Source organism: Nothobranchius furzeri, chromosome 3, assembly GCF_043380555.1.
Source record: "Nothobranchius furzeri strain GRZ-AD chromosome 3, NfurGRZ-RIMD1, whole genome shotgun sequence".
Taxonomy (NCBI): Eukaryota; Metazoa; Chordata; class Actinopteri; order Cyprinodontiformes; family Nothobranchiidae; genus Nothobranchius; species Nothobranchius furzeri.
Window position 1 is genome coordinate 47,063,594 of NC_091743.1, and position 13,434 is coordinate 47,077,027.

A 13,434-nucleotide genomic window follows, 5' to 3' on the forward strand; every position below is an offset into this window, starting at 1 on the left:
CAATCGGCAAGCAGCTTGGTGTGAAAAAATCAACTGTGGGAGCAATTATAAGAAAATGGAAGACATAGAAGACCACTGATAATCTCCCTCGATCTGGGGCTCCACGCAAGATCTCATCCCGTGGGGTCAAAATGATCATGAGAACGGTGAGCAAGAATACCAGAACCACACGGGGGGACCTGGTGAATGACCTGCAGAGAGCTGGGACCACAGTAACAAAGGTCACCATCAGTAACACACTACAACGGCAGGGAATCAAATCCTGCAGTGCCAGACGTGTTCCGCTGCTGAAGCCAGTGCATGTCCAGGCCCGTCTGAAGTTTGCCAGAGAGCACATGGATGATACAGCAGAGGATTGGGAGAATGTCATGTGGTCAGATGAAACCAAAGTAGAACTTTTTGGTATAAACTCAACTCGTCGTGTTTGGAGGAAGAAGAATACCGAGTTGCATCCCAAGAACACCATACTACTGTGAAGCATGGGGGTGGGAACATCATGCTTTGGGGCTGTTTTTCTGCTAAGGGGACAGGACGACTGATCCGTGTTAAGGACAGAATGAATGGGGCCATGTATCGTGAGATTTTGAGCCAAAACCTCCTTCCATCAGTGAGAGCTTTGAAGATGAAACGTGGCTGGGTCTTCCAACACGACAATGATCTCAAACACACCGCCCGGGCAACAAAGGAGTGGCTCCGTAAGAAGCATTTGAAAGTCCTGGAGTGGCCTAGCCAATCTCCAGACCTCAACCCCATAGAAAATCTGTGAAGGGAGTTGAAAGTCCGTGTTGCTCGGCGACAGCCCCAAAACATCACTGCTCTCAAGAAGATCTGCATGGAGGAATGGGCCAAAATACTGTGTGTGTAAACCTGGTAAAGACCTATAGTAATCGTTTGACCTCTGTTATTGCCATCAAAGGTTATGTTACAAAGTATTGAGTAGGGCTGTCGCGGTAACCGCAAAAATGAAATATCGCAATATGAAGAAGCCCACCGCGCTGCATCATGGGCCACTGCGATTACTGAACTTGGTTCAACTCAATGATGCATGTTGAGAAGGATGGCTGCACTGGTATCAAAATGAAACGTTACTTCGCTCCTTTGGGAGCACTTTGGTTTTCAGTACGTCAGCTGCTGCGCAGCCAGAGTCCTTGGCCGAGACAGAGCTGCCACCAGCGGCAAAAAAAAAAAAAAACAAAACGCTCGGAGACCTGCTGAAGTCCCGGACAAGCACTGCTTCTGCAACCGTCCTGAAGAGAGTTTCAGCCGAGCTGGAGCTCACTCGCTACCTGCAGGAGGAACGCATCCACCCTAAAGAAACCCCCGACATGGTGGAGCAACAACCGGGAGAGATTCCCTTTGCTCGCCAGAGTCGCACGTAGGTACGTGTGCGTTAGTGCAACGAGCGCTCCATCCGAGAGGGTTTTCAGTGTTGCTGGAAATGTTGCCACCCCTCTCAGATCCTCTCTCAAACCGTATATGGTTATCATGCTGGTTTTCCTTGTAGGTAACAAGGACGTGACCGAGCTATCAATCACCGTCATTCGTGTGTGAAAGTGAAATGATAGTGCGCCCGGCGCGCGCGCGACCGGTACATGTAATTTTTTATGCTTGATTTTAAACAACTAAACAAAATGGGGACTTGTTTATTATTTGTTAGATGCTGCAGCCAAATTTGCAATTAAAAGTTTAACCTTATCCTGAATTTTGTTGTTTTTAAATTCAGTCGGACTCCGACTGTCGGAGAAACAAACGTTACTGCGATCTGTGTTGTTACTGCCCTTTGATCTGCATTCAGTAAAGTGTTATAAAAGAAGGCACGGCAATTTTTAACCTTTTTTAAATGTGTAAACATTATGTTTAGATAGTACTGCAATAAAAAAAGGGCTGCAATAATATCGCACACCGCAATATTAAGCCACCCTGAATCACCGCAGGGGGAATTCCTCAACCGCGACAGCCCTAGTATTGAGTTGAATTTTTGTTATTGACCAAATACTTATTTTCCACCCTGATTTACAAATAAATTCTTTAAAAATCCTGCCATGTGAATTCATGGATTTTTTTTCACATTCTGTCTCTCACAGTTGAAGTGTACCTATGATGAAAATTACTGACCTCTGTCATCATTTTAAGTGGGAGAACTTGCACAATCGGTGGCTGACTAAATACTTTTTTGCCCCACTGTATATATATATATATATATATATATATATATATATATATATATACATACATACACACACACACACATATACATATATATATATATATATATATATATATACATACATACATACATACACACACATATATATATATATATATATATATATATGAATATATATACATACATACACACACACACACACACACATATATATATATATATATATATAGAAACTTAGTTTGATGTCCAACCTTGTGTTGATTTGATTTCTTGATTTATCATTGTTTTTCTTTAAATGTTATGCATCTTAGCTATCAGCCTTGGTTAAGGATTTGATTATCTCTGTGGGAGTTAAGGATAGGCTAATTATAAGCTACTAGGCTTCAACCTATTCCTTTTTTTGGTTGCTTGATTACTTTTATGTAAAATTGATAAATTGTTGTTGTTGACCGAATAAAAATATCTATCTATCTATCTATCTATCTATCTATATATATATATATATATATATACATATACTGCATGCATATATATATATATATATATATATATATATATATATATATATATATATATATATATATATATATACACAGTATATGTATATATATACACGTACATATGGTCAGCAGCTACGGTGAAAAGGCTCATTAAACCACACACAAACGTCTCCAAATAATAAAAGTCACAAAGCTAAATGCAGCGTTTAGAGCAAAACATTGAGGTTCCCTGATCGAGCAGATGCGTGAGAATACATGTAACGACGGCTTAGAGTCGGGGCTAGCTAATGCTAGCGCCTAGTCACTATAATCGAGTACGGCATGCTTCTTCAAAGATTCATTATCGTTTATGTTCGCATCCTAATGCATCGCTTGTTAATTTTTTTCCTCAGCTCCACCAGGCACCCCAGCTAAATTAACCAACATACCGCTTTAAACTTGCTTTTGGCGTGTCTGTCATGCCGAAAGAAGCAGACTACCAGAAAAGAACGTGCCGGTAGAAATAATGGCACAGGTGATAGAATGCAAATAGACGGTTCTACGATCTCTGAGTTTTGGTAGATTCTCATCACTTTATAATCCTTGTCGCACGGCCCTAGTCTGACTTTAAATCGTCTGAGGAATATCGGCCAATGCCAGTAAATGGCATAAATCGGCCTGATATATCGGTCTACCCCGAGTAGTAATTATGCTTTATTCCACTAATCTGGTTTGTTCCACAGGGTTCAGATGAAGACAACTGGACTTGTCTGGTTTCTTGAAGACATTTTGCTTCTCATTCGAGGAGTTTTGTCAATATTCCCATATTCCAGTCAGAATGGACAAAGCTCCTCGGATGAGAAGCGAAACGTCTTTCAGAAACCAAACAAGTCCAGTTGCCTTCACTTGAACCCTTTTGGATTACCATGACCTGGATGACCAAAAACCTTCACCAGCAAATCTGGCTTGTAATCAATCAAGAAAATTCTGAAAGTGGTTAAGATAGATCCAACTAAAATCTAAATCTGCTGTTTCGTTACCACATTGTTGTCATGTTTCTTAAAAACTGAAAAATAAATTGCTTTTCACATGAACTGCAAGGAACACAGGAGCTAAACCAACACTTACTTTCCTGTAATGTTACGAATCGAAGGTGTGCAAAAGGATTTACCTGTCCTCTCTAACTGGTTGTATCTGTATTCACTTTAAAGAGCAAGTTACCCCCAAATAAACTTTTTTTTGCTGATAAACTAAATAAACGAGTGTCTAATCTTGCTGCAGACACGTGTCGTCAATAATTTGGCACTTCAGTGCATCTTAGTTAAAATTTTAATATTCTGCCTAAAACTGGCAGTGTTGTGCCGTTGTCAGGTAAAACAGGGTATCTGCAGGTTTAAGGGAGCCAAATTTAAGACTTTTTAAGACCTTTTTAAGGCCACTTTGACCAAATTTAAGCTATTTTTAAAATTTAATTTAAGCTATAATTTCCAGCTATTGCCTGGAACCGGTGCTAACCACGGCGCGAACGTGGGATTAGCCATCCAGTTACCATTAAACTTGCACTTCCCCATGGCGCAAGCTCCCACTAGCTTAACCAGCTAATGTGCTCATCTAAAAATAGCCCCCTTTCACAACCAACTGAATGTGTACGGTTCCGCTTACATCATACACAAAAAAATGCTGAACACTAACTAGAAATTCACGAAAATTTTACAGAATTAAAAGAATCTTGTTTATTGGGTCTTTGGTAATTTAAGACCTTTGGAAACAGTATTTAAGGATTATTTGTCATGTTAAAGGATTTTTAAGGCCTTAAATTTGGAAAAGCAAATTTAAAACTTTTTAAGGACCCGTGGATATCCTGTAAAAACTCTGCACTGTATTTGAATTTAAATCTGCCACCGCTATTGCCTAGGAGGTATGCTATGATGTCATCTGGTACATTATGATGTCACAATGCTGTTGTGAGCCTGTGTGTGTGTGTATTTGTTAGCAGCTCCGCCCTCTCGGTCTGCCAGGCAACAGCATTTGTTGCATTTTTCAAACATGAAGTGAGAGTGGAGTTAGAAACTGGTAGGGGTTGACTTGCTCTTTAAGCCAGTATTTCCCCCCTCAGCTGTCACCAATATATCTACTTGTCAATCTTCATGCCAACACAACACGCCTCCTTAACTGAACCAGGGACAGGCGCCGAGCCACGAGGTCTCAACAGCTTGGGGTCAAATACTTCACAGGTGGAAGAATGTTCCAGAAGAGTTACCTGAGCATGCCGTAGCACAGTGTTGAACGCAGGGTGGTGGGTCCAAAGTGGCTGATGTTCCTCCTGTGAAGACTCTCCTCAGTGAGTGCAATCCCAACCACCACCTCCTCGTTATGTATGTTGAGTAAAACCTGCAACAGAAAAAAGAGCTTTGATGGGATTACCACAAATGAGCACATTTTACGGTCTTGTGTGTTTAAATGAAAGAGCAAATAATAAAATGGCCGACTTCCTGTTTGATATTGACCATGGGTGCAAGAGGCTTTTCTGTGCGTATTGTTGAGTTCTACAAGTGTACCAAATTTCATCACTCTACTATGAAAAAAGGTCAAAGCGGAGGGGTATTTTTAATTTTCCAGGGGGCGCTGTTGAAACATTTTTTTTTTTACCAACTTTCACGTTGCCAGTGAAATACGTAAATTTCTAACTTGCTCTCATGTCTTAGAATCTTTTATCAGAAACTTCAACTTTCTGATTTAATTCATCATATGGGCCATTCCCATCTGTACCGGGTCGGCCCGGGCTGGGTAGCGTAGGCTGTTACATATCTGGGTGGCCTGGTATTTTTCCGGGCCAACCAAGGCTCATTCTCAGCACTCTTCTCGAGGGGGTCTGCTTCAGGCCGACAAGGGCCAACACACCCACTGCTGACAGCAAATTCACACCTTCCATTAGAGCAAGCCTCTGATTGGTGGGTAGAATCAGCCCACATGGGCTTAAGGCAAGGATGTGTGGAATCAACCGGGCCAGGCTGAGGCCGACTGGGGTTACCCGGCCCGGGCCGACCCGGTACAGATGGGAATGGCCCAATAAACTCATCAGTGGTGTCCAGTCCTGGTCCTCAAGGGCCACCATCATCCAGCATTTTTAAGTTGCTTCTCTGCTTCAGCACAACTAACTTTAGTTAGTGGGGGATTAACAGGCGTCTGCACAACTTTATGACCTGCTGAACAGGTGAATCAAACGGTAAATCAGATGTGCTGGAGCTGAGAAACAACTAAAACATGCTGGACAGGAGCTCTCGAGGACCAGGCGTGGACACGACGGGTCTAAATTTTCACCGAGTTAAAAAGGAATAAACACAATTATCTCCAGAAGTCTTTAACAGAAAAATGCACCACAGTGACCAAACTGTCAACACGTCGCATCACGATACCATTTGGTCTAAAAGGAAAATCTTACCTAACTGTGACTCTTTGTAGCTTCCTACAGATATTACCACATGTTTTGCATGTTTACCCTTGACAAAAGCCCTGTTTTTGGCCCGGGGGCTGGAATTTCACATGCCCCAGTCCAATTTGAACAAGCAAGCCTACCTCTATGTCAAACTTTGTCATGTCTGCTTTCCACTGGAAGAATTCTTGCACAGCCCCACCAAAGTCTCTGGCTGCCTCATTAGAGGAAAAGCTGTGTTTGTCCCCGGCTCGGTTGCACGTCACACGAAACTTGATGAGTCTGGCCTCGGGCAAGGCCTCCTCCGAGTCCTGCTGGCAGCTCTCAGGGTCAGCCACGCTCTCTGTCTTGGCGTCACCTCCAGCTGGAGACGTCTCCCGAGGTAGCTCTTGCTGCCGAGTATCAGCGACACTGGCCTCGCTGTCAGGCTTTACTCTGGTGCTGTTTCCACCTTTCCTGTGGCCTTTCTTCTTTTTCAGGGATCTGTTCAGCTCCCAAACTTTCAGAGCATTAGACCAAGGAAGTTTAGAGGCAAGCTGCTGCAACTCCATCAGTGTCTCTTCCTGTATAAACCACAGTAAAGTTAATGCAGGTCATAACGGATCAATATAAAATAAAGCTGGGCCAGGGGTACCTTTGATTCTTTAAACTGGTAATGATCATATTCTTCCACCACAACAAAAAGATTGTCTACAGACCGCAGACGATGAACCTGCAAGAGAGAAATCAGCTTTTTTCTGTAAACCGGTGTGCGGCGAGCAATAAAGCACAATTAACCAGAAATAACAAGTGTGTAATCTTCCTACCTGGAAAAGTTTGTCAGTAGAGATTGGAAAGTATATGCGGCCTCGATCTTTACTGATTCGTGCATCGACACCAATCTTCTCCTGGACTTCCTCCGCAGCTGTGTGCTCAAAGCCAGTGGGCACAGTGGCTCCGATGTAGACGGTGATGATGGCGGAATCAGTCTCCTCTGGGGTGGAAACGTTAGAGGTCTGCTCTGCAGTGTCTTCTCCATCATGAGAGGACATGCTGCTGCAGGATCGGAGCTGCTGCTCACAGTCTTCACAGGTGTATCAATGCCAGCTCAGCTCACCTGGGAAAACACATTTAAAAAACCGCATAGTTTTGTACTAGGGTTTGCTGAATTACCCCCTGAAAATAAACAGCTATGGCGTCACATGTGAGGGAATAGCACTCAGCTGGCTAACGTTAGCTTTAATGAATTAGAAAGTTAGTTGTTTAACAAAGCAAAAGGAACGTTAGCCATTGACCCGTTCACTGTTTAAATTAGACCAATGTCACTCATTAACAATGAGCCCACCACTTTATTTAAATAGAGATAAGGATCTTCAGAGGCTCAGCAAGTAGGACCAACCTGAAACACACGAGGGAACGACACGGCGCTTCCGCATAGCAACAGTTAGCAACGTTTCCGGTGAATGCATTTCAGAATAAAAGTCACACGCGCATGTGGTGGTGAAATGAAATTATATTTATATTTACAAAAGGTGCATGACTAGGTCATTTTCAAGATTAAGCTGCTTTGTAAAATGTAACTTTGCCTTTTTATCACACTTTATTTAGATAGTAGAAAATCATCCAAAAACAAGATACATCATTAATAAATATAATTGCAGTATAGTAAAGTATAGTATGGTACGGTATAGTATAGTATAGTATAGTATAGTATAGTATAATATAGTATGGTATAGTATAGTATTGTATTGTATAGTATAGTATAGTATAGTATAGTATAGTATAGTATAGTATAGTATAGTATAGTATAGTCACAACTGTTGTCGTCGTCTTCCTCCGCTTATCCGGGTCCGGGTTGTGGGGGCAGCATCCCAACTAGGGAGCCCAGAACCGTCCTCTCTCCGGCCATCTCCACCAGTTCCTCCAGCAGGACCCCCAGGCGTTCCCGGACCAGATTGGAGATGTAACCTCTCCAACGTGTCCTGGGTCGACCCGGGGGCCTCCTGCAGGACATGCCCGAAACACCTCCCCAGGTAGGCGTCCAGGAGGCATCCTGACCACATGCCCAAACCACCTCAAATGACTCCTTTCGATCCGGAGGAGCAGCAGTTCTACTCCGAGTCCCTCCCAAATTTCCGAGCTCCTCACCCTATCTCTAAGGCTGAGCCCGGCCACCCTACGGAGGAAACTCATTTAGGCTGCTTGTTTCCACGATCTCGTTCTTTCGGTCATTACCCAAAGCTCATGACCGTAGGTGAGGATTGGGACGTAGATCGAACGGTAAATCGAGAGCCTGGCTTTCTGGCTCAGCTCCCTCTTCACCACGACAGATCAGCTCAGCGTCCGCATCACTGCAGACGCTGAACCAATCCGCCTGTCGATCTCCCGATCCCTCCTACCCTCACTCGTGAACAAGACCCCGAGATACTTAAACTCCTCCACTTGAGGTAGGACCTCTCTCCCGACCCGGAGTTGGCAAGCCACCCTTTTCTGGTCGAGAACCGTGGTCTCAGATTTGGATCACAACCAATAAATATTATTCATAATTTTTGTACCAGCTACTGTATTTTTCAAATTTCAAATACATGTTTGAAATTGTTTATATTTTTAAAAGATAAAGCAGCTTTTATGAACCACATACATCCCGTGTTTACCTTAGTTATTATTATTAGTAGTAGTACTACTACCACTACTACTTCTACTACTACTACTACTACTACTACTACTACTACTACTACTACCCCTGTTTATCTTAGTTATTATTAGTAGTACTACAACTACAATAATAATGATAATAATAATAATAATAATAATAATAAAATAATAATAATACCGGTTACTATAATTATAATAATATTGATAAACAAGTTGTGCACTTTTTCTTTGTTATATTGTCATTGCAAAAAACCTGTTCAAGCTACATGAGCCATCTTCAACTTGATTTTAGTTTTAATAAGATTTTTCAGTATACAAACCTAAAAAAAACTTTACGCCTAGAGTCATTTTATTTAATCATACATATATATATATATATATATATATATATATATATATATATATATATATATATATATATATATATATATTATTTTTTTTTTTTTTTTTTTTTGTTGGAAACTTAGTTGAACTTGATCTGTCTTCTGCCCGAGTTCGATTGGATCAGACACTGATAGGTCTGTCCCAATTATGTATTGATTGGTTGAATATGGTAAACAAGAACGGTGATTGGTTGATCAAGTTAGTGGGGGCGGGTTCGATCTGTCGCTACAGCTGCAGCTGCCTTTATGCACCACACTTCCGGGTGTTCTTCTCTGAGTGGCCGACAGAGGACGACATTACACAATGATCATAGCTGAGAAGAACAAACTCAATGAACAACATTAACACCTAAGAAAATAATAATTAAAAACTGCAAAGCTGCAGAAACAGACAGGGCTAGATAGATGTCATTTCTTGCATTTGTTAAACCGGAATTTAGCTGCTTTTCAGTCAGCATTCAAAAAGAAATCCAGGAGGAAATATACATAGATAAAAATCCCTAAGAAATGTGATGTCATGAGTGTTAAATTATAAACATTCTTTCTTATATGTGCATTAGGCCAGCAACAGAGTGCCAGTTTCCTTATATTTTCTGTTATTATATATTAACCTTAAAATTAATAAATAATATTTTATTCCTGTTAAAAAAAGCCAAATCCTGCCAGTAAAAGTTGATTTCAAACGCATATCAAACAATCTAATATTGATCTGTTTTCTTATTAAAAAGCACAATTTCCTTGGCCTTTGCAGACATTTCAGACAAGATGTGTGCAGCCACCTTTCCCCATTCATCATATGATTAATGGAGTTTATGCACACAGTGATGATAAGAATGACTGTCTTTTCTGTGTCACAGCTCCTTTTGTGATTAATTGCAACCCTAGGCTGAGAACAGTTTAAGATAATGCTCTTCTGTCTTATACCTCTCAGAGAAAAGCCAAGCACAGTTCTGTCTATTCTCAGTTTCCTTCTGTGATGGTCACTTCCAGCTAACTGATGTGGCTGAAACACAAGGATTTATCTTTGCTTGTTTCATGCCTCGACCCCTCATGTCTGCTTTTCTTGATGGAAACATTTAAAATTCAAATATTGTTTTCGTATTGTCTGTTGCAGGTGAACTGATTAGTAAGTGTGAAGCGTGAGAGACAAGTGGGTGTTTGTTCGTGACGTGGGTCCTGCACAGCAGATGGCCAGTGCTGCACAAAGAACAGTCACATGCTGCAGAAAACTTCGAGCAGGTCAACACTGTTGACGATAAATGCTAGCATGTTTGTTGCGTCAGTGAAATGAAATTAATCCTTCATGGTTTTTCGGATGGATGACGAGATGAAACACAAGTCTTGCCTTGAAATCAGAACCCTTGCTTGTGTTTGCCAAAAGACGTGTGTGAGAGGAGAACAGACAGATATGATGTTGTAAACTTAAAATGTTTAGATGACAGCAGGGTTTCTTTTCATGAGGTAATGTGAAAAAGGATATTATACATTGCTATATATTACAGACGTGTTTAAGTCAGAACACCAGTACAGGTCACATCATCACTACAGGACACCTGACTGAAAGTAGTTCCTAAACTGTGAGTTTGGATCTGTTTTCCTGAATCGTTTTGAGGCCAGACACCTCCCTGATGGTACTGCATGGTGGACAAAACTTGATTTTATTTCTCAACATCAAAGGCATTAATAATGATGCCTCAAACCTGCAGCAACTTTCACGTGATCTTCCTTGTCCCAGTATGAGAAGAATGTGGTCACTAATTTGGGGTGAAATTTGATGAGTTTAAATTTGATGCAGCATGGTTATTCAAGCTTGTTTTTTTAAATTAGCAACTATCTATCTAAGATAAAACCTCTCTTTGGAAACAGTCGCACATGCTTTTATCATGTCCCACATCGACTACTGTAATGCGTTGTATGCTGGGCTGAATCAGGCTGCAACTGCATGGCTTCATGCAAAACTCTGCCAGATTCCTGACTGGGATTAGAAGGAGGGACCACTTTACGCTAGCTTCTCTGCACTGGCTACTGGGACCCCTTTACGTGCACAGAGCTCTGCAGGTCAGTGTTCCACCATATCTGGCTGCATGGATGTAGGTTTTTTTTGGGGGGGGGGGGGGGGGGGGGGGGGGGGGGTTACAGGAGGGACATGTCCCCCCCACTTTTTCCAAAGTCCATTTTCGTCCCCTGCACTTTTAACCATCCAACATTACGCTATATTAATGAGCACTAGGACCAAGCGGAAAACAATCGCTTGTGTTGAAGCTGGGTTCCCCTTAGAACCCTCCATAAGCTCATCTATTAGCTCTTCTGAAACTTCCTAAAGTGTGATTGGTCATTCCTGCCACCTGGGTACTTGACAGTTCTGCATTCCTTACATTGTATTGTAATGAATTAGATTACAGGTTATTTAATAAGCCATAAGGCGTGGGATTCCATGGGAAATATGAAATCCACCTTACGGATATGTGAGGTTATTTAAACCAGAAGATTGGAACTTTTTATTGCAGGGATTAGATGCCCGCTTCATATTCACTCAGAGACAACAGAATAGAGAGAGTCAAGTTTAAAAGTTAAGAATTTTATTACTAACAAATTAAACTAGACTGACTTTAAAACTAAATGTTGTAACTAAAGTGGATGAGACGGTGAATGGGGTGAGGTGTAATGTTGCTCAGAACCAGCAAATCCGAAGAAGCGACTTGTTCTGATGGGAACTGAAGGTGTTGTCTTCGCATTAAGCTCTGGTTAGGAGGTTCATAAACACATGAGACACCATTATGTCGGTCTACCTACCCTTCAGGAAGTCCCCTTTAGATCAGGAATATCGAGGTCCAGCTTGACCCTCTCTGGAACCGAGCCGGTAGGAAAAGCAGCGGTTCCGATCAGTCCAGTCTTTGAGTTACTTCCGGGTACACAACAGTTTTGGCGTCTGGTGAGACCCAAGCCTGGGTCTGGATGGTTCAGTTTTTATTCTGAAAGGAACTGTTGCTGCAGTTGGTATAGAAACGAATTTTTCAGCTTGTCGTTGTTTCTTTTGGTTGAAGAGTATAGATCAGGATTGGCCACGCCGTCACTTTCTCTGGAACACTTTGAACTGGCGTTAGAGCTGACGTGGCGTAGTTTTATACTTCAGATGTTATGGTTTATTGTCGAATGAAAAATTACCAAACACCATCAAAACTACGCCTCCGTCAGATCTGTAAGATTCTGATTGGATCAGTGAAAGGAATGTGTTATGTCTTTTAACACTACGTGAAATGAGTCCTGTTGGAACACTTAAAGTCACAGTACCTTTATATTCTATAGGATTATAATAAGGTAATTAATATTTTGATTTCACAGATCGGTCACATCTTATTTATTGACTAACACTTTGATGGATTAGCTTTATTAAAATAGAGTTCTTTGATTAATTAAAAGAAAAGAGTTCATTCTTCGGTTGAGCTGAAAATAAGCAGGTTAAAAGGAATGCATGAGACCTTGAGACCATATCTCATGCAGACTAGTCTTGTGCAGAGGAGGGAAAAACACAGTCATTCCGTTACGTTACAGTATAAAACAGCCTCTAGGTATACATATTTTTGTATACTTACTGTAAAGATCCCCCCCGGTCCTCATCCTGGTTGGGTCCGCCCCACTTCTAAAGTCAAAACGACATCCATGTCTGGCTGCATCATCACACAGGCGTTTCCCCTCTCTGCCCCTTTGCTCTGCTGGGCAGGAGCTGCTGGAAGTCCCACACTCCAAACTGAGATCAAGGGGGGACCAGGCCTTCTTGGTATAATGGCTCCAACCCTTTGGAACGAGCTCTCTCTGGAAGAAAAGCAAGCTCCATCTCTTCATTTTTACTTGTCAGCCTTCCCCCAACATTGTTGACGCTGGCTTTTGTATTATGGCTGTTTGTTTTGCATTGCTTTCATATTTGTGTTAATCTATTTATGCTATTTTATCCTCTTTTAACTGTTATGATGTCTCTCAATGTTTTCAAACACTGTTCAGCACCTTGTGCTTCCATTAAGGGTGTAGAAGGTGCTAAATAAAATTTGATTGACAATGTTTCACTTTTGCCTGCAGACACATCTTGATCCACTCTCCAACCCTTCAGTAAACAACCAGAAGGATTTTTAAGATCCTGACTCATCCAGATCACCTGCTGATATTTTCCTTCTCTTTGGTTCTTTTGTTTTTGTTCACAGACTTTGAGGCAGTTTCATCAAGAATTTACTGGCTTATGTGCTAACTTCAGTGCTCAGGAGTCCTGTTGAATAAAAGCAGCACAACTCAGCAACGTGTACATCAAATAACTTCCTGAATGATTTATGCTCAGAGAAAAAAACA

General features: G+C 41.5%; 1 protein-coding gene across 3 annotated transcripts in view; it reads right to left on the minus strand.

Moving 5' to 3' along the window:
• Positions 1-7,525, minus strand: part of thumpd3 (THUMP domain containing 3) — a 28,300-nt gene extending 20,775 nt beyond the window's left edge. Inside the window, exons 1-5 of one of the 3 annotated variants that reach the window (XM_015959828.3) lie at positions 7,458-7,525; positions 6,886-7,175; positions 6,714-6,791; positions 6,223-6,642; positions 4,907-5,037 (exon numbers count right to left, since the gene is read on the minus strand). In XM_015959828.3, the coding sequence (XP_015815314.3) occupies positions 4,907-5,037; positions 6,223-6,642; positions 6,714-6,791; positions 6,886-7,110 (854 nt within the window). In that variant the 5' untranslated portion in view covers positions 7,111-7,175; positions 7,458-7,525. The other 2 variants (XM_015959829.3, XM_054749087.2) reach the window with 2 other exon arrangements.
• Between the last annotated feature and the right edge of the window lie 5,909 nt (positions 7,526-13,434).